We start from the raw sequence: 23,622 nt of genomic DNA on the forward strand, positions 1-23,622 counted from the left end.
CAGTCCCGGATCAGATCTGCACATGTGGAGCACCCCTGATGAACAAGGCCCCAGCTGTCTGCTGCCACGGGAGCGTGTACCAAGGCAGGCCATGAGGAGTGTTGCACAACTGGTATAATTTAACCGCATGCTGAATAAATACACTTTTGAGAACTCTTTTGAAGAGATGTTGCCTAATTAATCCTGCAGGGGGTATAATATGTATACTTTTGAAATCCAGTTTTAGCATCCTGCAATTAGCTTTTATGGCCTAAGGATTCTGATTTAAGACACTCTTTAGTTACTAATGGTAATCTGTTTTAATTAGAAATGCAAATGTATTTTAGATCCAAATGTGTCTGAGTGGTACAATGTAAAATGATGATTCACAGCGAATACCATTGAAGTGCCTCAAGTCTGGTATTCTTTGTACCTTCTGTAGTTTGAACCCTGAGGATCAGCACAATATTCAAGCATTGCTCTCAGCTGAAGCCTGTGGAAGCTGAATAGATTTCTTTAGGAAATGGAATAAGTGTTAATCAACAGGGATCCTTTCTAGAGTGGCAGAAGGAAAATCATAGCTTTAGGCAAGAAGGAGGCGAATGCTTTGAATGTTAGTGGTAACTTCAACTCCACAGTAGCAGAGCATAGCTCCTGCCAGGGCACAGGTGCTGAGCAGACAGCAGCATCTTAGTTGACTTTGTCTTAGTGTCAGAGAAATTACTCAGGCTTAAAGATACCAGGCTGCTCATAGGTGGGGGGGAGGGCTGTAGCTGCTCAGGGCTGTGTTGCTGTAAAATTTGATCTAGCAGTGTGTCTAAGACAAGCCTCTACAGCAAGGCAAGCTCCACACAAATATCTAAACCCTCATGCTTCTTGAATATTCACTGCAGTCACTCGTCCTGGAGATACTAAACTATGAGGCAGGTCGATGTCTGTAATCAGACATCTCACATTGCAGTAACAGATCACTTATATTTGACAGAGTCTTTCTAAAATCAGAGCCTCTGCTGCTAGACTAATCCTTGTGTTGTGTTCAAGTGTTTCTTTTACCTGATTTCTTTGAAAGATGGGGCCAAAAGAAAGCAACTACTCAGCAATAGGGAAGATGGCTTTTATAATGATTATAGTTTATTGGACATGTTGCTTGGTAGAGCGTTTTTACAGCTATTTATGATGAGAGTCAGTGATGCAAATGGGAATGAAGCAGCACAGTTTATGCAGTACACCTCTCCACATCTCTGTTAAGATGGATGCAGAATTGTTTTCCATAAGGAGGCTGCTGGTAGGGAGCAATGGTGTGGGCACCACAAAAGCTGTGGGAGGTTCTCTGTAGCCCTCCAGAAGTCAAAATCAATGAGTTTCTTAGGACTAACCTTACTGGGAAGGCTGGTGGCTGAGTCAAGGCACTTGCACAGTTTCAGAGGGGCTGAGACCTCGGCAGGGTGCTGCAGGGAGCACTCCTGTTCCCATGCAGCAGATGCTCTCTGAGACTTCAAGTTCCTTTCTTGCTGACGCAGATAGAGTGTAGTAGTGACTTCGTCACCTGAAATTTGATAAACTTGTTGACTGGTATCAGAGGGAAGGTTCCTCACAGATCTTCTCCCTGCCCCAGAGAGCTGTCAAACAAAAAACCAAGGCGTAGATCACGTGAGCCTGTTATATGGGACAGCAAGTGATGTTCTGATTTTCCTACTTAAGCTGAATGAATGAAAGCTTCCCGCAAGTCTAACTGATGGTCTTGAATGTGCAGTTAAAAGTCTCCGAGCTGCTTAGCCATTTCCCTGTGCTGTGTTCAAAGAGCAAAGCATCACAAGCGCCAGCAGTTCTTATCTGTGTGTTTTATTTCCAAACCGCTGTTTGCATTGACTTCATTCATTACTTCTTTTAATTCATCCCAACCAGTACCTTTGCTGTGAGCTTGTATTTTCCACTAGTATTTCTGGAGGACAAGAGTGTGGAGGAAGCTGCTTTGGGCACCAGCCCTGGAGGCTCCAGCTGCAGTGTGTCTGTCGTCAAACACCCCAACCTCGTTGTTCTTGGTGGTTACGTGGTGTCCACCCTTGCCCTGCACCACTTGCAACTTATTCTTATTCCATTCTTTTCTTTTCAGGGGCTGTCAGAGCCTGAATAATTTAAGAGTGAACAAATGAGAGACGTTCATGGAGGACTCTGTTCTTTCCTAGGCACAATTTGACAAGCATGTAGATTGCCTTGGGTTTCCACTGCACCTACCACAACTTTACTAAGTGAAAAGCCCCCTTTCCCAAACATCTGTGTCACTCTTGCTTAGTAAAGTTATTCAAGATCAGCGCCTTTGGAATTGGTTGGTAAATGGACAAAGACTTTCTCTTTGCCCGGAGCTCCTCACAGCCTCCAAGTACCAAAGAGAACTCCACAGCACTAGAAAGCAAGAGACAGCTGCTGAATGTTGGAAGCTACTGCATTTGGCAAAAGAAGCTGACGCTAAGATGCACACAGTTGTGTTTGTTTGTTCTGCTTGTTTTCTGTGCTTTCTGAGGCCTGTGTGTGCCTGGAAAGTTTAATGACCAATCCCTTCTTTCTCAACATGCAGTTTTTCTTCCTATCCCAAAAAGCTTTGGGTTCTGTTCTTGCTTTTTTTCCAATTCCAATTTTGTCATTGATATTCTTCTGTTGTTTCCATGAAGAATTGTTTGGGTACATGACCACACTTTCCTTTGAGGTAGGGAGACCTAAATATGACATTGAAATGTCGTTGTCCTCCCTCCTCTCCCCCAATTCAGCAGAGTAGTCCACCTTGTCATAGAGGTTGCTGGCTTCAAGTGTAAGCCAGAGTTGACCTTAGCAATGATGTCATTTAACTGAGAAATTACTTCAGAATTCTTACAGTAGCTCAATTTGGAAGCTGCTGAATGAAGCTGACCCTTGACACTTCACAAAAGAATAAGGCTTGTGTTGTACTAACAGCTGCTTGGAAACCATGTGTAATAAAGTTTGTTTTTGTGCCCAACATCTGGGATAAAAGATGGTATTTGCCAACTCTGGTACCCTTACGCTCCCAGCAGAGCAAAACTGCTTAGATCAAAGTTAAAAAGTCTGCTTCTGTGTGGGTGTCTAAGCATTTCACAGTTCCTTATGCTAAAAGTAACAGTGTACTTGCAAAGGCCAGCAAATGCTGCTCTTCTTGTTCAGCTTCAAACGTGACATTTACCCCCTCATCATCCCATATAGCTTTACATAAAGGTTCAGGTTAAAAGTTTTTTTACGGAACGTGCATAAGTCTCCCATCAAAATATATCAAGGGAGATTTTTGCTCTGTGTTTGGGGCTTTGTTATTTTTGCTGCTAGCTACACTTATTCTGGAAACTTCAGGGTTGGGAATTATTTTTGTCACAGAATGAGGACAGTGTAAATACAAAATGTAAAGTAGAACTTAGAGAAGTGCTTCAACGACTTGTTTGACTAAATTGAAATAAATGTTGATTTGTTCAAAAAAAAAAAAAAAGCATGCCCTTTCTGGATCTTGTTAGTCTTGACTTTTTATTTCCTTCCTTTGCTAAAGCAAAATGCGTGCCTCTGGCTTCAGAGATCTGCTTTCCCAGCTGGGAGACATTACGGGAAGACTGCTCCAATGTGTGCTCCCAGCAGATGTGTTGGACTTGCTACTGCTGTGCTCTGGGCTGGTCCAGGACATGTGCTGGGCACAAACTTGAGGCAAGAGAATGGGTGAATGAAATCAGGTGTGTACGGATAGTGCATCTGGCCCTAAAGTCTGCTGTGTGGAGCAACTGCTTTATTTCTGAGCTTTTCCACAGCCTTTCATTCAGTAAAAACCTATTCTAAAAAGCTGTTGCTTCAAGGTTCCCTTGAAGGTACATTATTGCTCTGCCTTGAGTCATATCTCATAGTATTTTGGGATAGGAGCTGGCTAGGAGTATCTCTCCAACACGCTGGTGGATTCACTGTGGATGTTTATTCTCTTATTATTCTTGTCATGAATTCACAGCAGCCTATGTGAGGGGTCAGATGGGACTCTGAGGCAGGATGAATTGGGCTGATAAATGGAGACAAAAAGGCTCAAACTTCCAACTAGAGAAGTTGTAGATACCCATCACAGTTGTAAGCTGTTATATGGAAATGTATTTCTGAGTGGGACACTCAGAGAGGAGAACTGCAAGCACTTCAGCTGCTCTTCAAGTGCTTGGTGCCATGGGGTTGAGTTGCACACTTTCCTGGGGCCTCTTCAGAGGCACAAAGACGTTCTGCCTTCATGTGCAGCAGCTCCTCAGTTAAATGCTGATCTGTAGGAAACAAGACCCTGCCCTATATTCACCTGAGGACTCATCCTGCTCTCTTCCCGGTGCCCTCCCTACCAGTAACCTCTGATAAAAGCTTAGATCCATATGAAGCAGCAGATACAATAGAGAATTCCTGCAGCTGTTCCTCTCCCTAGGCACTCTTGGAGAGTACTGAAGTCATGTTTTATTTCGGCAGGCTCTCTCTGTGCATTCCCCTTGTGCTGTTTCTCTCCCTGGAGACCCAGCTCACTCATTCAGCACGCTCTCAGGATTTCAGTAACTTTTCTTGCAAGGTCTCTTGGGACCACGCGCCTCTGTGCTGTTCCTCCAGGCTTTTGGTTTTATCTCACTCTTTGAAACTTTCCCAGAACTGCAGTGACTTTTCTCTGACCTCCAGGAACTGGAGCTCTTGAGCCCTAACACTCCGACTGGCACAACCAAGACCTGGAGACTACTTTGAGATGTCAGCTTTCCCAGCACATGCTGGATGGAAGCTGCATCTGAGCAACACCAGCTAAAAATAAAAGCTATTCGACTGAAGCTAATGGCAGGTTGCCATCAGTTATTGCTCATTAAAGTGGATTGTCAGATGCTTAACTTCAGCTAATCATTCCCTGCTGCGAGATCGGCCTGGTATGAAGCGTACTCAAATGTGGGAAGGGGATTCACAATAACTAAATTTAGCCAAGGGTATAATTTCCTCCGACTCCCTCTGTAGTTAATGGAAAGAGAGAGGCTCCTACAGGGTGTGAGTCCCACTCTGCATCACCCTTGGGCAGAAGTGTGTGCAGCTCCTTGACTGCCAAGAGCAGGAGGTGAGCTACAGCGTGACACAAAAATGAGCAGCTCCGAGTGACAGTGTTTACCCACCCCAGCTGGGTGAGTGCTTGTTTTCTTCAGCTAAGGTTTCAACCTGCAAGTAATAATCAGAAAGTTGAATGTGAAAGCCAGCAGATAGGTGACCATTTCCCTGAGGCAAAACCCATATGCAAAATCCCACAGGAGCATCTCCTGCTTTGCGGTGTGGCTAAAAGGAATTCTGCAGATCATTCTTTATCTCAAAGCAGCTCTTCTTTCATATTTCCAAGAAATACCAGCTATTCAATAATGAAACAGTGTGTTCTGAATGTTGTGTGATTAATTTAGATTCTAGTCCTTTTTTTCCCCTGTTCTTTTTGGAACTTAGTCATGTTTGTGTGTTTGGCAGTGAAACAGAAAGTCAAATTTTGAGGTTTTACATTACAGTCAATGATCAGAAAGTTTGTCCAGTACATCTGCTACTTTGTCTATTGGACTAGAAACTTTTTTATAAAATATTTAACTTCAGACCATTATTCTTGAGTTTGGACAGAAGTCATTTCATCCATATAAATGGAGTTGTGAAAATCCTGCCAGATTGATTTGTGCCTTTTGATGGTACTTCCAGCTTGAAGCTTCAAACAATAGTCCCAAGACATAAACAAAAGTCAGTTGAACCTTCTCAATTTGCTCATTTCCAGGAGATTTTGGAGTTAGGGAGGGCATTTGAATCTCCAACCAAAATTAGTATTTAGATTTCAATGGCGTAGTTTGAATGTGCCTTTACTCTCTGATGTGAAGCTGGCTCCTACATGGTCTCATCTCATTTTTAGCTCAAGCTGAAGCACGGGGCAGGTCTGCAGTTGAACACGTGCAGAGTGGCTGAGCAGAGCTGGGAGCCGATGGGGAGCTTTGGAAGTCTCCAGGGCACGTTTTGCAATTCCATTGCGAAAGTTTAATGTACTTCTAATCTAAAGGGCTTTCCAAGCCAGTTGTCCTCTGTCTTTGTCTGACATGGGCACTGAAAATTTCGTTGTGTTCACTTACACTCTTCACTAGAGCCTTCTTCAGAGGCTGTGCCTGAGGAAAGAAACAGCTTACCTGTTGACGTAAGAAGTTGTCAGATTCATGATGTACATTGTTAAAACCTAGGTTTTTTTGCTTGAGGAATAGCTGTAAAGTGACTTTGTATTATCCAAATGTTGTTGCTTCCCAAACTTTTGCAAATCCATGCCAGGTTTTACAGGCAGAATAGGCTCTAACACTATAACTGGGATTGGTACTGTCATCTGCCTAAGCCACAAAGTTTTGTAACCCTGACTTGTGCCAATAAAAATGTTTCACTGAGCATGTTTTGGACGTTTAATACAAAAGCACAGAAGAGACCAAAGAAGCAGTCTTCATACCTCATTCTGCCATCTTTGCATGTGTCAATAGAGCTTTGGCCCTGAATCCCTCGAGCAGACCCAAGGTGGCTCTCAAAGCAGCATTTCCTAAGGGAGATCATAAAACTTCAAGAAGCTGAGAGCTGTGAACTGGAACCTATGACCTGTATGCTGGACATGCTCTTGGAAAGGGCAGGAGAGGGTGCATTTTGGTGGTTTAGATGATTCTTGTTTGTTTAGTGTGAAATTCTAACATAGGGGCTTTGAGCATAGCGTGGGTCTAGATGATTCCTGCGTTCCAAGGTTTTGGGTTTTTTTTATGGAGATTCCTATTCTTTAGGAAGCTTACTCAAGTAAAGACTGAATGAGTCTTTCACCCATGTCTGATTAAATTCTGTCTTTGTCAGAAGTATTATTTTACAAGAATCACTAAATGTGGAAAACGGTCTCTGCTGAGCACAGCAGAGCTGATTTATGTGCTCATTGGTCAGATTGCCATTACTGGCTTTCATTCACAAGTGGAATTATTTCTGAAAAAAAAATCATTGATTTAAATGCACATTCTAGGAGGATTACAGAGTTCCCATTATGACTCATTTTCTTTGACTTCTGTGGAAAAATCTTTTTCTCTCAGTCTCTTTTTCTGGAATAAAAAATTTCTGGAGAAATTGAGCCATAGATAAATGAGAAGGGGATTCACCTCACCTAAAGCAAGGTTGTGCCCTGCTCTACTCACCTGTCTCTATAGCTATATTCTGTATTATCTTCTGGTTATGGACACATATTTCTTTCCTATCATATATGATCTGTGATTATTATGTACCAAAAAGACAAGCCTGATGTTTTCTTTGGAGTTGCTGTGAGAGGCCTTTCCCTTTCCCTGTTAAAGAGTTGAGTTCCTGCAAAGGAGTCTGGTGCTGCATGACTGATCAGACAGACCTCCTCTCCCACGTGTGCTCTGGGGAACAGGGAGGTAAAAATAAAATGCCTTGTATTTATGTTCCACCAGTAATTCCTGATGACTCAAATGGGAATACAACTATGCCTCTAAAACCAGGTCTGTGAGATTTTCATTTTTCCTTTCACCCAAGGTAGCACAGAACTGGAACCTTCCATTTTTCAAGTACAAGAGCTGTGCTTTTATAGATGTCCGTTCATTTGAGCAACAACAACAAACATTTCATGTCTCCAGCAGTGCAAAAGCACTGAATGTTAAAGCTCTTTGGTCTGGCTGAATATCTCTCACAGTCCTCTTGCCAGAAGTTTTTTGGAGGTTTGCTTAGGAGTGTTTTGGAAACCATCATTTCTTCTGTCTGAATGAATGGTTTGGCCAGGAAATCAATCTAGCCACACGAGTCTGCTGACCTCCCTACACCCATTTTGCTTCACCAAATACCTTTTTTTAGACATGTGTGTCCTGGGACACTGGTGGGAGGACAACTGCTCATGGCAGTGTGAGGACAGCCACTGCTTTGCTGGTCCCTGTGGGCAGCAGCAGCTGCCTGAATTATCACGCGATGAGCTGCTGCATCTTTTCCAAAAGCTCTCTGGCTTTTCTTAAGCAAACTGTGTTTCCAAACAGCTCTACTAATGCAGTTTGCAAAGCACATATGTGCTAGTGCTTTGCAAGAAGAGCACGGTAACGTGTCGTCCTCTTCCGCTCGATCCACCTGGTGTCTGCATCTCAGGCCAGTATCAAGTGTCATGATTGATGTGTTTGTAGCTGTATGTGCTGCAGAAGCAGCGGAGCTCACACAAGCTCAGCTTAGGAGCTTGTCTAAAAGGTCTTTCCTGGCAGATTTTTTTGTGTTTCATGTTTCTGTCTCTTATTTCATGAGCTCTGCTCTTTCTGGAGCTTCAGTCCTGCCTCTGCGACCATGTCGATCTGACCTGCTTTATGTGCAGAGGTAATCACTCTCAGGGCTGGCAAAACAACAAATGTGACTTGCTCACAAATGTGTCCAAATTTGCAGTTCCTTTAAAAAAGAAAAGGAAAAAAGGTTATGAATATTGTGTGTGGACTCTTGGTGTGGCTTTTGCATAGTGCGTGTGTGGTGGTAGTGGTAACTGGAATGATGAGGTTGGGAATACTTTGTACCTATGTAGAGTGCTGGGTAGAGAAAAGTCACCCCACCTCGAAGGGCTCTAATGGTGACTGGGGAGCAGGGAGATTCGTACCAGTCCTTCTCTCCCACCTCCCTGCCTGTCCTTCAACCACAGGGAGACTACACTACCATGTAAAGGGAAGATAAGGCCATGTTTCCAGTCTTGGGCTGCGTGGGCCAAGCAAAGCCCAGGCTCTGTCCTAAATGCCTTACAGTGCTCCAGCAGGGCAGTTCAGCAGACAAGGAGAAAGAAGGGGACTTTGTATCTGCCAGGGCTGCACACAGCATGGCATGACCAACCCACGTTTAGTAACCCCTTGGTAAACAGCCTTTTTCATCACCAAAGGCATGACCTTGAGCAGGAAAATCCAGAGCCTTGTTCAGGTGGGACTGTTGCATGGTGTAACATGCCTCCCTCTGGAAACCTGTGGGTTGGCTTTCGCCGTGGCTTGTGGCTCTCGGGGGCTGATGTTTGGTCTGCAGAGTTTTCCTGGCCCTGGATAAAACTTCGGACAAAATTCTTGCAAGCAGGGAAGGTGAGCTGTGGGCCAGCTCGGGACTGGAGCTGTTTCTGCCCACCTGCTGCCTTCCCTGGAATGACAAGGACAACTGACTGTCGCTTCCCCGTGCTGGTTGAGCAAAGAGTGCTGTGGCAGGAGAGGTGCTGTGTGTCTGTCCATGCCCTGGCTGTGGCTGTGCTGCCTGGGTAAAGGAGAGGGAAGCAGCAAGGCTGGGGCCTGGCCCTGCTCGTAAAACCAGGGCTGTTTTATGGTGGAAATGGAGGTCCCTGCCTCTTCCATCATGGACCTCAAGGTTCCTTTATCTGGATATGCCTTGAGCCTGCTGGGCTGACATAGGATCACATGTCACAGTAATAAAACCTTCGGGTGGATGGGGTTGTCCCAGGCTCCATTAGCCTCCTGTCAACTCCCTTCCATTACCAGAAGTTAAATTGGCAAAGTGCTGTCAACTGGAGGTAGGGATTTGGACTATGTTACTTACAAGCTGTCGTAAAAACCTCTCTGTACGTTAATCAACAAGGTGAGATCAGCTTGTCGTCAGTTCTCCTGAACCTCCCAGCGAGCCCAGTCCCCACCAAAGGCAGTGAGTCTGTGATATGGCTGCTTGCTCCAAGTCATCCCTGGGAGTGGCAACCTCACAGAGTGATCACTTCCAGCATTTCTCCTTCTGTGACTGCAGCCCAGCTCCCTTTGCACCAGTAATGGCCAAAGTTAATGCTCCTGCAGCAGCAGTGGGAGCATGAGCACCTGAGGGCACTCCTCTTGGCAAAGCCCCTTGGCAAGGAGCCCTCAAGCTTCCCCCACTACCTGTGGGGCTTTCAGTGGGGTGAGGGCACTTGGAAAGTCAAAATCAGCATGATGAAACACTGAATTTTGCTGATGCAAGGTGCACTGATAAACTCGCCAAGCATCACGTGGAGCCTGTGAGGGGGAACTATCCAAAGGCTTTTGAGTGGAAGATAAGCTGCCCCCGATAAACATTATCTTGCACTAGTTGATTTAACGCCGCTTTGTGTACATGAAATAACATCAACAGGAGCTGGCTAAACCCAGACCTTTCTGGCCTGCTATTTTGCCCCTATGGAGGAATGTCAGTAAGTCACCTGGGATCCGTCCTCCTCCCAGCCCCTCTCTCACTTACTCCTCCTGTTGTCAAAAGACAGATGATTTGGATTTTCTTCCTGTCTGGGAAATGAACTTTGACTTTCTCTAGCTTGTTAAAATGATTCCTGTATGTTCTAAAAATCTAACTTTTGACCTCAGGTATGTAATAAATTATTGGTTCAACTTCTGACTGAGGCTGTGTATGGTTAGAAAATATTCTGACTCTCACAGTCTGTGTTGTACAAGCTGGCAGACAAGGCAGGCTGCAGTCTCTGCTCTGTGCACAGCCAGCTGGGAGCACAGCTCCACTCAGAGCAGGTACAAGCTCTGCATGCTCATAGCAGGAACTGGCTTCTAAAACAACACAGGTAATGATTCTCTGGAAGAGTAGCTCTCCCTCAGCATTTGTACAACCCAGCATCTCTGATGATATTTACTGCTGAACTGAGAATATCTCAATGCACCAGGCTATGTTCATGTGTTACAACTTAGGTTTTTGGTGTCTGCTGGGGCAGATAAAATATTCAGAGATAACAGTCTAAAAATGTTTAATAACATCAGCTGACTACTTTCTGATGTACAGCCTGACTTATATTTTACAGACATGTGACAATGTTTGAATTTTGTAAAAAAACCCTTGAATTTTGTAAAAAAATCTTAAACTGTGTGGGTTTAAACATCGAAGTCCCCGATTGCTCCTGGGGAGGGAGTTGCCTTGCCATGGTTTCAAAAAGTTGAAAACAGGGCGCTTGTTCCTAAAGGGCAATTGAGAAATCTTTGAGCAACTTGTTTGTTTTGTTTTTAAAGCCTTACTGACATTGGCACATCTCTGGTCTGTTTCGTTTGGGGGGAGTAAGGAGGTTGCACCCATTTCTAAGGTGCTAGTCTGAACATGTATATTGATGACTGCAGTTGAAAGCACTTCAGCAGAATCTCCTGCTAATGGGACTATTGGTTAATTTAAGCCTGTCTTCTGTCTCATTACTGAGAGTTTCCTTTGATTTGAATAGTTTGTCATCTTTTGTAATTGTTCATTCCAGTTTCTTAGTTCTAGGGAATGTGTGAATTCTTCTGACAGGGTGCTTTCAGGGGCAAAGGAGATAATTTTAAGGTGCTTCAAAAGTTAGTAGGTAGTCTAACTAACAGTCATGTAACTGGGGTCTGAAACCAGCTGAGAAACAATTATGGAATCGGAACCTGACAATGTGTTGGTGGTTGTCAGGTCTCCTGTAGCAATCTGCTTTTTGTACTTATTTTCTTCCTGGCAATTCACACTGAAATTGTGGGAACAAGCTGAGAAGTTCAGCATTTAGCATGAAAGTCAGGCTTTCCTAAAAAACTAAATAACTTTGCTGTGTGTGATCTTTCATAAGGACAGATAGTGTGGTAGGAAATGAGAGAGGTGTGTAAGATTGTGGGAAATGCCCGTTGCAGGGCATATTCCACTCTCTGGTGTGCAATAAAGTTTACACAATGTCCATAGGTCAGCCTTTCATTGAGGCAGCTTGTATGTTCATGCTTAGTGCTGCCCAGTGCTTGACGTGCACCAGGGAGGAGAGGAGGTGCTGGTATGAGCTCTCACCTGCATCGCTTTCTTCCAGACGCGTATTCAGTCTCTGCCAATGACAACGGGGGCAAGTCTGATTCAGTGGCCAACTTACAACCTCAACCATCCCTCAACTCCATCCAGAGCTCTCCTGGCCCAAAGCGCTCAACCAACACCCTGAAGAAATGGCTGACTAGTCCTGTGCGCCGGCTGAACAGCGGGAAGACCGAGAGCAACATCAAGAAACAAAAGAAGGTGCGAGATGGCCGGAAGAGCTTTGACCTTGGCTCGCCAAAGACTGGAGATGAAACCACTCCTCAAGGAGACAGCGCAGATGAGGTGTGTGTTGGTGTTTGTTGCGGGAAAGACTGTGTCTCCAGTAGTCTCTTCTATGGTGTGAGTCATGCTTGAGTAAACACAGTTCCCTCAGGGTCTAGAGGGAACAGCAAATCATATGTAAAATCGCATTGTTTAAAGCAATTAAACAATGTTTAAAGCTGTGTTGCAAACAGCTTTGTCACCCAAAGAGCAATGGAATATATAGGGAAGAGCATTTCAGAGTTTGCAAATATTATTGTCCTTTGACTAGATTTTTAAATAGCCTATTAGAAAGCTGCCAAAGATAAAAATGAAATTATTCTTGAGCAGCAGAGGTTCGTATCAGCTTTATCCTACTATACCAGTGTAATTCCTTTTTGAAAGAAAATACTCAGCCATGTTTCTGTTAAATCTGCTATGTTCCTGTATCTGCAGTTTTTCTGCAGGAATGTTCTTCACCAGAATGGTGCTTTCCTGATAAAGTGAATGAGGAATTAAAAGCCAAAAGTGCAAAAGATACTAACTGAATGCAAACAGAGGAACACATTTTAAAAATTGTACATTGAACAGTTCTTATTTGAATGGAAAAAATACTATTCTATCAGCACACAGCTATAACTGCCTTAGCTGCTTGGCTGACCTATAAACCGTATTTCTGTAAGCCTTAGAATGCACCAGGATTAACTGGCAAAACCTTAAATCGCTATTGCATCTCTCCTATTACCTGCAATTCTGTCCATCCAAAGCAATATTGACTGTGGGACTAGGGCTCAGATACCTAAAAAGGTAAGGGAAACCCATCCCTGCTTCTAATTATATCTTAACTTTTCTTCAGAAGAGCAAGAAGGGTTGGGGAGAAGATGAACCAGATGAAGAGTCTCACACACCTCTTCCTCCTCCTATGAAGATTTTTGACAATGATCCAACCCAAGATGAGATGGTAAGGCCTCTCCCCTACTATGTAATTTTTCTGTTTAAGTGCATTTCTCGCATAGCTATACACAGTGGTTTCATAGTGGTCTTCTAGTATCCAGAACTAGCCTAAACTTGTGGTTATAAGAGACTCCTACAAGCAAATCATAATCTAATACCTTTTTCCAACTGGATTTACAGATAGGACTAGATAAGCAATTTAGTCCTGGCATCCCATTTCATGACAGGTTGACTGTATGCCTGTGCTATGTGTGGTCAGAAACTCCATTCAGACTAATACATCTGATTTAAAAGTACTGTTGGTGTCTGGCTGTGGCAGTAGAAATGGTATTTGGTGGCATCATGCTGGTGGTGGTAGTTCTCTGATGTTAAGTAGAGTCTCTTGAGCGTTAAGTCAGAATTTGCCATGGTAGATGGCACAGTGGCTTGCAAAGTCCTTCAGTTGGTCTCGGGATGAGAATCTGTGAATGTGGCTGTCACAGTGGTTTGCATTGACAGTCAGTGCAGGTCCTGTCTGCACATGTCCTCCCCCACCCTTTCCTGGTTCTGTCATTCTCCCTTGTAGAAAACTATCCTCCTGTTTAGCAGTTTCCTGCTTTCCTGCTGACATCTGTTTTTAGCACTGCCACTTCTGTATCGCTATCCTCTGATTGTAATTGCTGCAGGCAAAGAAGCAAGGATAGGGGAGATTAATAAATTGTCAGACAAAAAAACAACCCAGAATGTTCTTGGGGAAGGTTCAGGCAGGAGTTTGGAAATACAGAGAGAGAAGGATGTAAATATTTCTGGGACTCGAGGAGCAGAGTGATGGAGTAAAGGATTTGGGGGCTTTCTGCTAATCTGTCAGGAAATGTTATGACATTGTGGTGGCAGCAAGACCAGAAGGAAGCAGCTGGAGTTGTGGACTCTTGCCCTTTCAGTGCTATGTGTGCTGGTGGCTGTCTGGAGAGGGGCAGAGGCGAAAGGTCGGCGAAGCAGAGCTGTGGTGGATCCATGCCCAGCACAATAGCTGTTGCTCCTGGCTTGTTCCCCATGGAGTTTAGCTAAATGTTTGGGGGCTAGCTTGCTTTTTGTGTGTGGGGGGGTTGTTTTATTTTGGGTTTTTTTAAAGAAAAACAAAACTGATTTAGGTCAGGTCACTATTTTTGGTGTCCAACATGCCATATGACTTCAGTATTTCTTAAATACATTTCTGACAGCGTAAATGTTGTGGAACTAAACTGTTTTCTGCTTCTGATGTCTGAGCTTTATCAAGTGTTTTGGCATCCTATTTCTTTACCCACTCCTAACAGACAAGATGTGTCTGAAACCCTTTTTCTCTGTTTTTCTTCCCCTCCTCAACTTTTGTTATGGGGAAAAAAAAAAACAACTAAAGCTCACAAACCTGGGTCCCAAAATTCCCTGGCACAGGACACTGTGTTAGCAACGTTTGAGCCATGCTGGAGCTGAAAGCTCTCTAATGGTGTTAATTTGAGCACAACTTCTTGCTCATGTGCTGCCTCTGTGCTTACAGGCACAGGCTTAGGTTGGACCAGCAGCAGCAGCATGGGGCAGTAGCTGTGGTAGGGGGGGAGATGTCTGCGTGGTGTGGGAGGTGACACTTTTCCCTGAACCCATCTGCAAGGCAGCAGTAATCGTGCCTCACTGCTCCTGGAGGCTCTTAAAAAGATAAATTGGAAGATATCTTTGTATTAGAAATTCATAATTTGCTCCCTGGGAAATAGAAATACCGTATTTTGATTTGCCCCACACAAACCAGACTCCTGTCAATCCCAGAAGTTTTATTTAACCCTGAAAGTCTTGTCAGCAGCAAATGTTTCCTTGCTCCCTTTAAAATCTTGAAGTTATTTATTTTTCAGAGATATTGAGCAATTTCAGTTAAAATAAATGAGAGCAACAGCTGTTTAGTTCCTCCAAAAATTGGACTCCTCCTGTTAGAATGATTATGTTTGGCCATTATCATCAATATTGTCCAGTATCTCTTCAAAGTCCTTATTTTCAGTCTTCTTTTCCTAGACATGTCTGTCTGCATTGTAGGTGAAACAGGCTGTCTGAGCTTTAACATTTGTATGAGATTCCTGCATTACCAGCCTAATTCCTTAATTATCAGCCTGATTACCTGTAGTTTTTGTTGTTGTTGTAATTAGAATTGCTGATTAGATGTATTATTTGTGAAAGACAAGACGATGACTGGCAGGCTGTTCATGTTTCTGCTCTATCACAAGGCTTCTGGTTAGGATTAATCTCCTTTGCCTTCTTTTTCTTCTCCTGGGGCTGTGTCACTCAACAGGAGAAACCTTCCCAAAGGGCTGCGGAAAGAGGTGGCCAGGTGCCTAATTCCTGCCATCACATTTCCACCTCTCATTCCCCAGCACTATTTAATCTCAGATGCGTGTTTGTTGGCACCTGCACAGTGATTTCACTGGAGTAGCTGCTCTCCAGAAGACTTTTATTAAGCAACTGAGAGATGAATAAACTTTTTAATGGAAAATTTATAAAAATTAGCCATGCTTTAGTCTGTGTCAGCCTGCTGAAAGCAGGTTATAAAAGGGCTTATAGTTTTAGTCAGTGCTTGTATTGCCTTCAGAAGAAATGTACATACAGGTGAGCTAATAAATCCCAATTCCCATAGCTATCGAGTGGGTTTGGATGTTCAAAGTGAGGTTTCCCAGGACAAAGATCAAGGAGTGATATGCCCTTGTAGAGCAAAAACCTTAAACTAAAACTGAGTATTTCACACAGAGCCATGGGGGTGCTTGGGAGCACATTGAAGAGGTCTTGGTGTTTCTGGAGATCTGTAAGTGGAGACATCCAAAGACACGGCATGATGTCAGGCACCTAAAATCGAATACCTGTGACCAGCAGACAGGCATAGAGGCAAGGCTGTGCCAGGTACCCAGGATAGATGAGACATGTAGGGGTGTTTTTTCTCCACTGGTTGCAGGGAGAAGAGAGGGAGTTACATGTTTTAGATGGCTGAAGTTGCATGAAGGGGAAGTGTCATCCAAGTTCATTTGGAGTTGCAGTTGATCTGTGGGGGAGAGGGAATTATTTGTTCCTCCCTCCTCTACTGCCTGTAATTCTGTGTGTGCCTTGTGCTTAACTGCACTTATTAAATATGTATGTATGGGGGAGGGGGTAATTTCTTACTTCTGCAGTAAGGTGATCAATTTTCTGGAGTCTGTAAGACCATAGATGTCCTTTGAAGGAGGAACCAGCAGACTTCAGGAGTATTGTGACCTGCTTGTAAATGAACTTCAGTTCTTTGATGCTGTTCCCTGGTTCCCAGTCTTGGAACTGCTGAGGGAAATGTGTAGCCAGAAGTGGATGGCAATTCCATGCTTGTCTGATACGGCGACACTCGCTCACCTGTCCGTGCATGTGGCCCTCTAACCCTCCAGCTCCCCTTCCGCGTTCGTTCTCCTGCCTCAGAAGCTTCTTCGCTGACCGCTTGGTTTCCTGCTCCCTTCTCATCCTTTTAACTTGCTTTTCCTTTGCCACCTGGTGTCTTGCAGTCCTCTTCTTTGCTAGCTGCTCGACAGAGCTCCTCCGATGTCCCAACTGCTGCGGATCTTGTCAGTGCAATAGAAAAGTTGGTCAAAACTAAGCTGGTAAGTTTAGTGTTGTGAAAACTGTGTACACAACAGGCCTGACGTGACTGTAGGGAAGTGCTATAAAGGCTGCCTCTTGTTTCTGGTTTCCTTGCTTTCTACCTTCATCTGCTATGCTTTTATTAACCCCATGTGCTCTGCTTCTCAGTAGTGTCTAATATTTTTGCTCCCCTTATGAGGTGAAGCCCACATCTCACGTAGGCTCTACACTGCACAGTCAAAAGTCACTTCTGGAGTGGGCTTTGCAGAGCATGAGTTATTGTACTGTTCTCTTTCTGGGGTCTTGTTGGTATTCAAGTATTTTACACAGTGGGATGTTTTGTTTGTTTTGTTTTAAAGCTTGTTCTGAGGCACGGGAGTTTTACTGTGTGAATTTGTTTGGTATTCTGGTTTCTCTTAAAAAGACCCTCTAAAGAGTAGAACTGCTTGAAGTACCACAGCTGTGCTTTAATTTTACAAAGATTCATGTGGCACTTTTAATCTGCCTTGTCAACTCTTTCTTACAGGGACTGGAATAAGCAATAAAAATGCTTTGGAATTAATTTGTTCAAAAATTTCAGTGTCGTACACTCTCCCTGTCTGATCCCATGTCTGTTGGGCAAGGAGTAAATCCTGTTTCATATCCTGGCTTCTCTTAAGTTTTCCCTAAGCAGTTCAAAATCTTTAAATCAAAGCTAAACCTTTTTCTACACGTTCCGGGACCTCTAAAAGTAGCTAAATGCTTTCTTTGAACAAGTTAAAAGCAGGATTATGATGGGCCTACAAAGGTTCATTTCCTTACATATACTGGAACAGTGAAGAGAGAAAAAAACCAAAACAATCATTAAATTACTGCAGCTCTGTGCAAGCAGTTTTATCTAGTGAATCATTTCAGAAGGTTTTGGTATTTTCTCAGTTTGACATATTGGTACATGGAAAGACTCAGCATTCATAGCGTGCTTGATAAGGAGTGACGGGTGAAGGAGTTCTTTATGGGAAACCAAGAAGGATATTCCCAGAAAATTTACTCAAAATAGTTTTATTCCATCGAGGGACTAAAAAATTGAGAAGTATTTCATTAATCCAGTTAGACATATTTTTGGAGGTTATTTTATTTTCTCTCCCCCGCATACAGTCTATTAGACCGTTACAATTACTTTCCAGGGATTTGGGGGAAGCTTTAATTATTATGGAATGTTACTGTGTGTCCATCTTTCTCTTTCTTTTTGTGTAGTACTTTACTACAAGAATCCCCATTCAGCTTTTGGCAGAGAATCCTTGACCACATGTAGCCTAACAATGGTCCTGATTGAGACATCAGGATATTTCCAGGTTGTTTTGAAATAATTTGGAAGAGTTTTCTTGGAGCTACTGGAATATCTTTTTCTACCTTCTAACAGAAGGACATTTTTTGGCTTTTTTTTGGGGGGTCCTACATCAACTTAAAATTAGTTTGGTTGTGTTTCACTAAGTCCTGCAGGAAAGTGTTGCTGAATACTCTGCTTGTTGCTGAATACTCTGTAGTGTTGATTGCAGAACTGACTCGAATAGTTATGCTGGAGTTCAAGGCCTATGCTTATTCTGTTTTCTTTGGGGTTTTTTTAGACCCTTGAAGGAGGATCTTACCGAGGAAGCTTAAAAGATGCCACTGGCTGCTTAAATGAAGGAATGACACCTTCAACGCCCCCCCGAAACCTTGAAGAGGAACAAAAAGCCAAAGCAATGAGAGGCAGAATGTAAGTTGTATTGCTGATTCTTCTTTCCAAAATGTGCATCCAAGGAGGACACAAAGCAGCACTGAAAAAGTAAATGAACATGGAACTGGGAGTAAAACTGTGTTCTACTTGCTTCTAGTTTTTGTTACATTTAAAAACACTTAATAAAAGCAATTCCACACAGGAAGTTCATCATCACTCTAAAATGTACAGCTTTTACCCCAGATAGCACATATCTAGTGCTGTAAAAGCCTCTAAACAGCTCGACAAGTATTACTGAGATGTTTGCATTGGTAATTACTTCATTGCCAGTGGTGAAATCAGCTCTCAGAGGGGGAATATGTGATTGACCTTGTTAGCTGTCTTCAAGGAATAGAATAGAGAATCCCACTAGGATTTTTTGAATGAGATAATATTTTTTTGCCTTAGTTATTAGCGAAGGAAGGGACAGGATTCAGATGCATTTTTGGTGCACCACTGAAGAGAAAGCTTCATTTGGGAAACCCTCATGTTCATGGTAATGGGAGAGAAAAGAAATGGTGACGGCTCATGAAAGTTATTTTTTAAAATTATCTGTACACTCCCTTAAATGTAAATAAAAAATAACACTTGTCCCTTCAAAGCCTATAATGATTAAAGCATTTCTTAAATGCATAGTTCAGCTGAAGAACACAGAGAATTGGAGAAACAGAATCAAGAATTCTATGAAAGAGAGCTGAGGTAGCTGTTATCTTTGTATCACCTCTTGTGCTAACAACGGTAACTGCAGTGATCTAATCAAATGGTAGATTGGGGGGAAAGTAACATTCCATACAGCTCTCATTGGAGTGTGGAAATGTGAGAGAGGTGGAGGAAGAGCAGCCCATTTGGGAAAGATGCCAAGCAGGGAAGGAAACCAAGCTGGGGAGAACAAGGAGGCCGTTAAGAGTAGAAGAGGAAGTAGGAGCAGTGTCACAGGTCTGTGAAAGCCATCATTTGCTCCTGCAGTTTGTTGTAGGAAGCCAGAGAAGTGATACAGTGAAGAACTGGAGCAACTCCCAGCAGCAGACAAGGACATGACACTCCTGGATGTATTTCTGAATGGGAGAAGTTTCCTACTAGGCAGCTGTCAGCTTTCTTGCAGGGAACATCTCTGCCCATGAGTGTCTCCTGAAAGTTCCTCAATATTATGGGTTCTGGACTTTCTCTAGCAGCAATTCATTAATTAGGTAACTGGCAGCAAACTGCAGGTTGCAGTTTTAGTGCAGAGACCTCTGGCACTGTCAGCATAGTTACAGGAACACAGGAACACTCTCTAGCGTGTGATGCTTCTGGCAGGGGAACTGGTAGCGTGTTATGTGTAATTAATTAGTAGCTGCCAGAATTCCAAACACCAGGATGTTTAGGAGCACCTGCTAGTGGCTTTCAGCACAAGACATCTGTCTCTGCTCCAGCTCCTTTGTGTCTGTGTTCTGTATCTCTGCAGCTTCCTGGGCTTAATTCCATAGTCATGTGAAGCAGCTGAGCTCCCAGCTCGAGCTGTGATCCCCTATTCCCTCACAGAACAGCAGCTGAACTCTTGCACAGGCATGGGCAGTAATGTCCTGTGGCCCTGGCAGCACACATGTGCCAGCAGCTGGCCCTGGTTTTAGGAAAATCCTATTCCATCAGGCTTAATTGCTGCATTTCTACAAGCGGTAAGACCATAGTCTTATAGAGTGTCATTGTTCAGTATGGATCGAATACAGAGTTACCAAAATATACAGATATTCAGATTTAATGAGAAGTGAGGAGGCTCTACCCTTGTTCCAGTTCGTGCCATTTTAAATACAGCTGTGTAGTCAATACCTGCTGGTGACCAGAGCACTTTGCAAGCAACTGCCTGCCCTTGCTCCGTGTTATTAGAGGAGAAGATGAGTGAACTTGAATTTTTGGCTGCTTACATCTTAGAAACCTTAAATTTGGGAGTACCTCTAAGGTGCTGTGTCAGGTAGGCTTCAGAGAACGAATAGAGATGGTCAAGATTGATTTTTCTGCTTGCTAGGAAGAGGGGAGCTGAGGGAATGCTGGTGCTGAGTTTAAGGCAATAAGTGGAGGTGTAGAGATGTAAATGTGCAAGTTTCATCTGTTCACCAGAAACCTGGTTGCTGCACTGATTTTTAATAAACACCCACCTGCCTGCATGACCTGCAGCATTAGGTACTGCAAGCACCTGCTGCTTCACTTTTAGAGCAGAATTTGGCCAGATAACCTTGTAGGAGGGAAAGGTTCTCCCCGTTCCCTCAGCAGCTCTCTGTGCTTGTGGGTAGCAATGCAAATGGAGGGTGGTGCAAGCTGAACAGCACCTCCCAGCACCCGTGCCCTGGCAGAGTGGATGTGGTGAGCCTTTCACAAGGGCACGGTGGGTCAGCCAGCGAGAGGGGGCTGTACAGCACACGCCTGCTCAGGCCACATGGTGCTGGGCTGTGAAAGAGCAGCCTGTTGCCTTTTGCCCCGCACGTGTTTGCTGCCCAGGCACACAACTTGGCAGGGCACTTCGGAGAGCACAGGCATCTGGTGTGGCCGCTGCCAGCCCTGCCTTCTGCCAAGGGGGATGGATTTCACTCTCAAACGAACAAGAAGCTGTTTGACCTTTTTCTGACACATGTCCTAAGAATTGCCTCCGCTTTGTCTGAGCAACAGACACGTTGGGAGCGCAGCAGGAGCAGGATTTATTTTCTCAGTAACTTCTCCTAAGTCTCTCCTTGCAACACTATTCTGTTTTCTTTCCCCTCTAGGTATTTTAAACCAACCTTTTATCTTAGCACTGTTTGCCCTCAGCCCTATCACTTCAAGTGGGTCAGTCTGCTGATTGATGTGGACATGAAAGCACTCCTCTATCTAGTTAGCCTTGTTATGCTGTAGCAAACTTGAGCACAGATGGAGTTTATTTGTCATCTGCCAACTCTATGTATTGGCGTAATTGAGAGACAAACTGTCTGCAGCAAGCTGTAACTTTTTGAAATTGTCCTCGAAAGAACATGATGTGATTAGTCAGTTTGACTTACTTAGGAGGGACTTTTTTTAGCCTGTTGTTGTTTGCATGCATCAAACCTTCATTAGATGACTCTCCTACATGGGATTATTAGCTCTGAAATCAGTATTAAAACATTCAACACCCACACATAGATTGCCTAGTCTGAAAGATTAAGCTCTTAGTTATGACGGGAGAGGGGATTTGTTTTCCAAGTATTTGAAACTTCCGAATTAAAACTTAATTGATGACTCTTGGGCAAAGCCAGAGGAACTGGGGCAAGAAATCCTCTCCTGCTTGCCACAAAATGGATCAGGATATGTCTCCATTGTTCTCGGGGGGGGGGTGGGGGGTGGGGGGTGTAGGGCATGGAGGAGGGGAGGTCAGAGAGGGGTAGTTCAAAGTGCAGGCAGCTGGTTGTGCTGCTGCTCTTGCACCATTCTGGGCTGTGGGGGCAAAGAGGGATAGGAGGAAAGAGTGGTTAAGAAAATTGTGACTACCCTGACTTGAAATGTGACATTTTTTTTCATTTACATTCCACTGAGCTCTAAGTGAGTGACGAGTGACACGTTATGTGATCTGAGTGACAGTGGGGGTTTATGGTGAAGTCATATGTGGTAAGAGGAGCAAACATCAAGGAATGTGGTCAAATATGTGTGTGTTCTGTTTTAATATAGGTTTGTCTTAAATGAGCTGGTACAGACTGAAAAAGACTACGTCAAAGACTTGGGAACTGTTGTGGAGGTGAGCTGAAGCAAACCCTGCTATGCAAAATGTTTTCCCACTAAAAAGCACCATGCTGACAAGTGACAACAACAAAAATACAGCATGAGAAACAAACTGCTTTATTTTGCACTCTGCTTCCATGGTCCCCTTCTCATGTTGACAGAAACAAGGAGAAATGCCTTTGGAAACTATTTTTGTTTCCATCTAACAAACGTTGTATTTTAGGTCCAACTCCAGTGTGCAAAGATTTTTCTTGGCTACCCTGCTTATGACAAACTCTTTCTGCTGTAATGCAGCCTTGGGGGCAGTGGTGGGGAATTAACTTATGCTCCTACCACTTATTTCATGCTTTTTTTCCTGTCATATTGAGTAATGATAACAGATACTTGAGTTTGCACCTGGGCTAATGTTCTGTGTCTGAGTACATTTCTAGAAAGTGGGCTTGGATCTGTGTTGAGGTGCATGTGTGGACCATGGATTATTGTTTTGAAAAAAAAGCCTGAAAGAAACTAGAGTTTGGGGGTCTTTTTCTGTTATAAAACAGTCTTTCTTTTTTTTTTTTTTTTAAACTTCAACTTGTGAAGTTCTCTAGGGATCACCTGTCAGATCCAACTCACTCGCAGGGTCCATTTTTTTTCCCAGCAAGGACTCAGATCTGTAGGCATGTGATTCACTAGTGGCATTTACCAGTCCAAGGAGAATTGTCAGCCTGTCTGATTTTCAAGAGCTTCCAAACTTGAAGACCTTTGTCTTATGTTCTGTTTATATCATGCACCACTGACAAACCTAACAGGGCTGCAGTGCTCCCAAGGCTTACAAATAAACTCTCAGGAGTTGTGAGAAATCCTGTTCATGTGACTCTTTAAACTTACTGCTTGGCTTTGTGCTCTCACAAAATACTCATGGTGATGAATGGAAGAACTCTGTACAAAGTTCTTCTTCCTCTTACTAGAGAAGCCAAGAGCTTGATAAACTACTTCGTTTAACTTTTATCTTACATTTGCACTTGTCACTTCAATTACATCTAATAGTGGTTTGTGTAAGTATTGTAGATATTCTAAACAAATTCTTTAAAGTTTTATTTTAAGCAAACTGTGTAATTTAAAGTATCTAGTTGGGTTTCTGGTTTTAATTTGTACAAAAGATATTTTAATGCTGATCACTGATCCTTAATCCTAAAGGGCTTCATGAAGAGGATGGAAGAAAAAGGAGTTTCTGAAGATATGAAAGGGAAAGACAAGATCGTATTTGGCAATATTCACCAGATCTATGACTGGCACAAAGAGTAAGTTTTTCGTTTAGTTCCTTTTTAAGCACCTTTCTAACCACTGTCCATAAAGGATTCAGCTATATGGTGTCTGTATGTCTAAGCTGCTTTTAAATGAACATCAGCAGGTCATTCAGGGCAGAACTTCCAAAGGACATTGCCTGTCTTTAAATGGTCTCTGTTGGTTTGTAAGTGCTGCTTAATAACTTCACAAATCATGGCTATCTTGAATCCTGAGAACATGTTCTGATTCATGTGCTTTTGGCCACAGTTTCACTATACACTAAATCCTGATAGAGGGCTTTGTCTACCCAGCCAAAACTGGCACAACTGCATGATGCAAAGCATCAGTCTTACATGAAA

General features: G+C 43.4%; 1 protein-coding gene across 9 annotated transcripts in view; it reads left to right on the forward strand.

The window, feature by feature from the left end:
* KALRN (kalirin RhoGEF kinase) overlaps positions 1 to 23,622 on the forward strand; it is a 507,433-nt gene that overhangs the window by 435,938 nt on the left and 47,873 nt on the right. For 5 of the 9 annotated variants that reach the window (XM_064661424.1, XM_064661427.1, XM_064661426.1 and 2 more), the window contains 6 exons: positions 11,774 to 12,057; positions 12,872 to 12,976; positions 16,485 to 16,580; positions 18,165 to 18,295; positions 21,944 to 22,010; positions 23,174 to 23,277. In XM_064661424.1, the coding sequence (XP_064517494.1) occupies positions 11,774 to 12,057; positions 12,872 to 12,976; positions 16,485 to 16,580; positions 18,165 to 18,295; positions 21,944 to 22,010; positions 23,174 to 23,277 (787 nt within the window). Of the gene's footprint in view, positions 1 to 2,092; positions 6,405 to 11,773; positions 12,058 to 12,871; positions 12,977 to 16,484; positions 16,581 to 18,164; positions 18,296 to 21,943; positions 22,011 to 23,173; positions 23,278 to 23,622 lie in introns of those variants that run through there. The other 4 variants (XM_064661425.1, XM_064661428.1, XM_064661429.1 and 1 more) reach the window with 4 other exon arrangements.

This window comes from Pseudopipra pipra, chromosome 7 (genome assembly GCF_036250125.1).
Source record: "Pseudopipra pipra isolate bDixPip1 chromosome 7, bDixPip1.hap1, whole genome shotgun sequence".
In the NCBI taxonomy this organism is placed as follows: domain Eukaryota; kingdom Metazoa; phylum Chordata; class Aves; order Passeriformes; family Pipridae; genus Pseudopipra; species Pseudopipra pipra.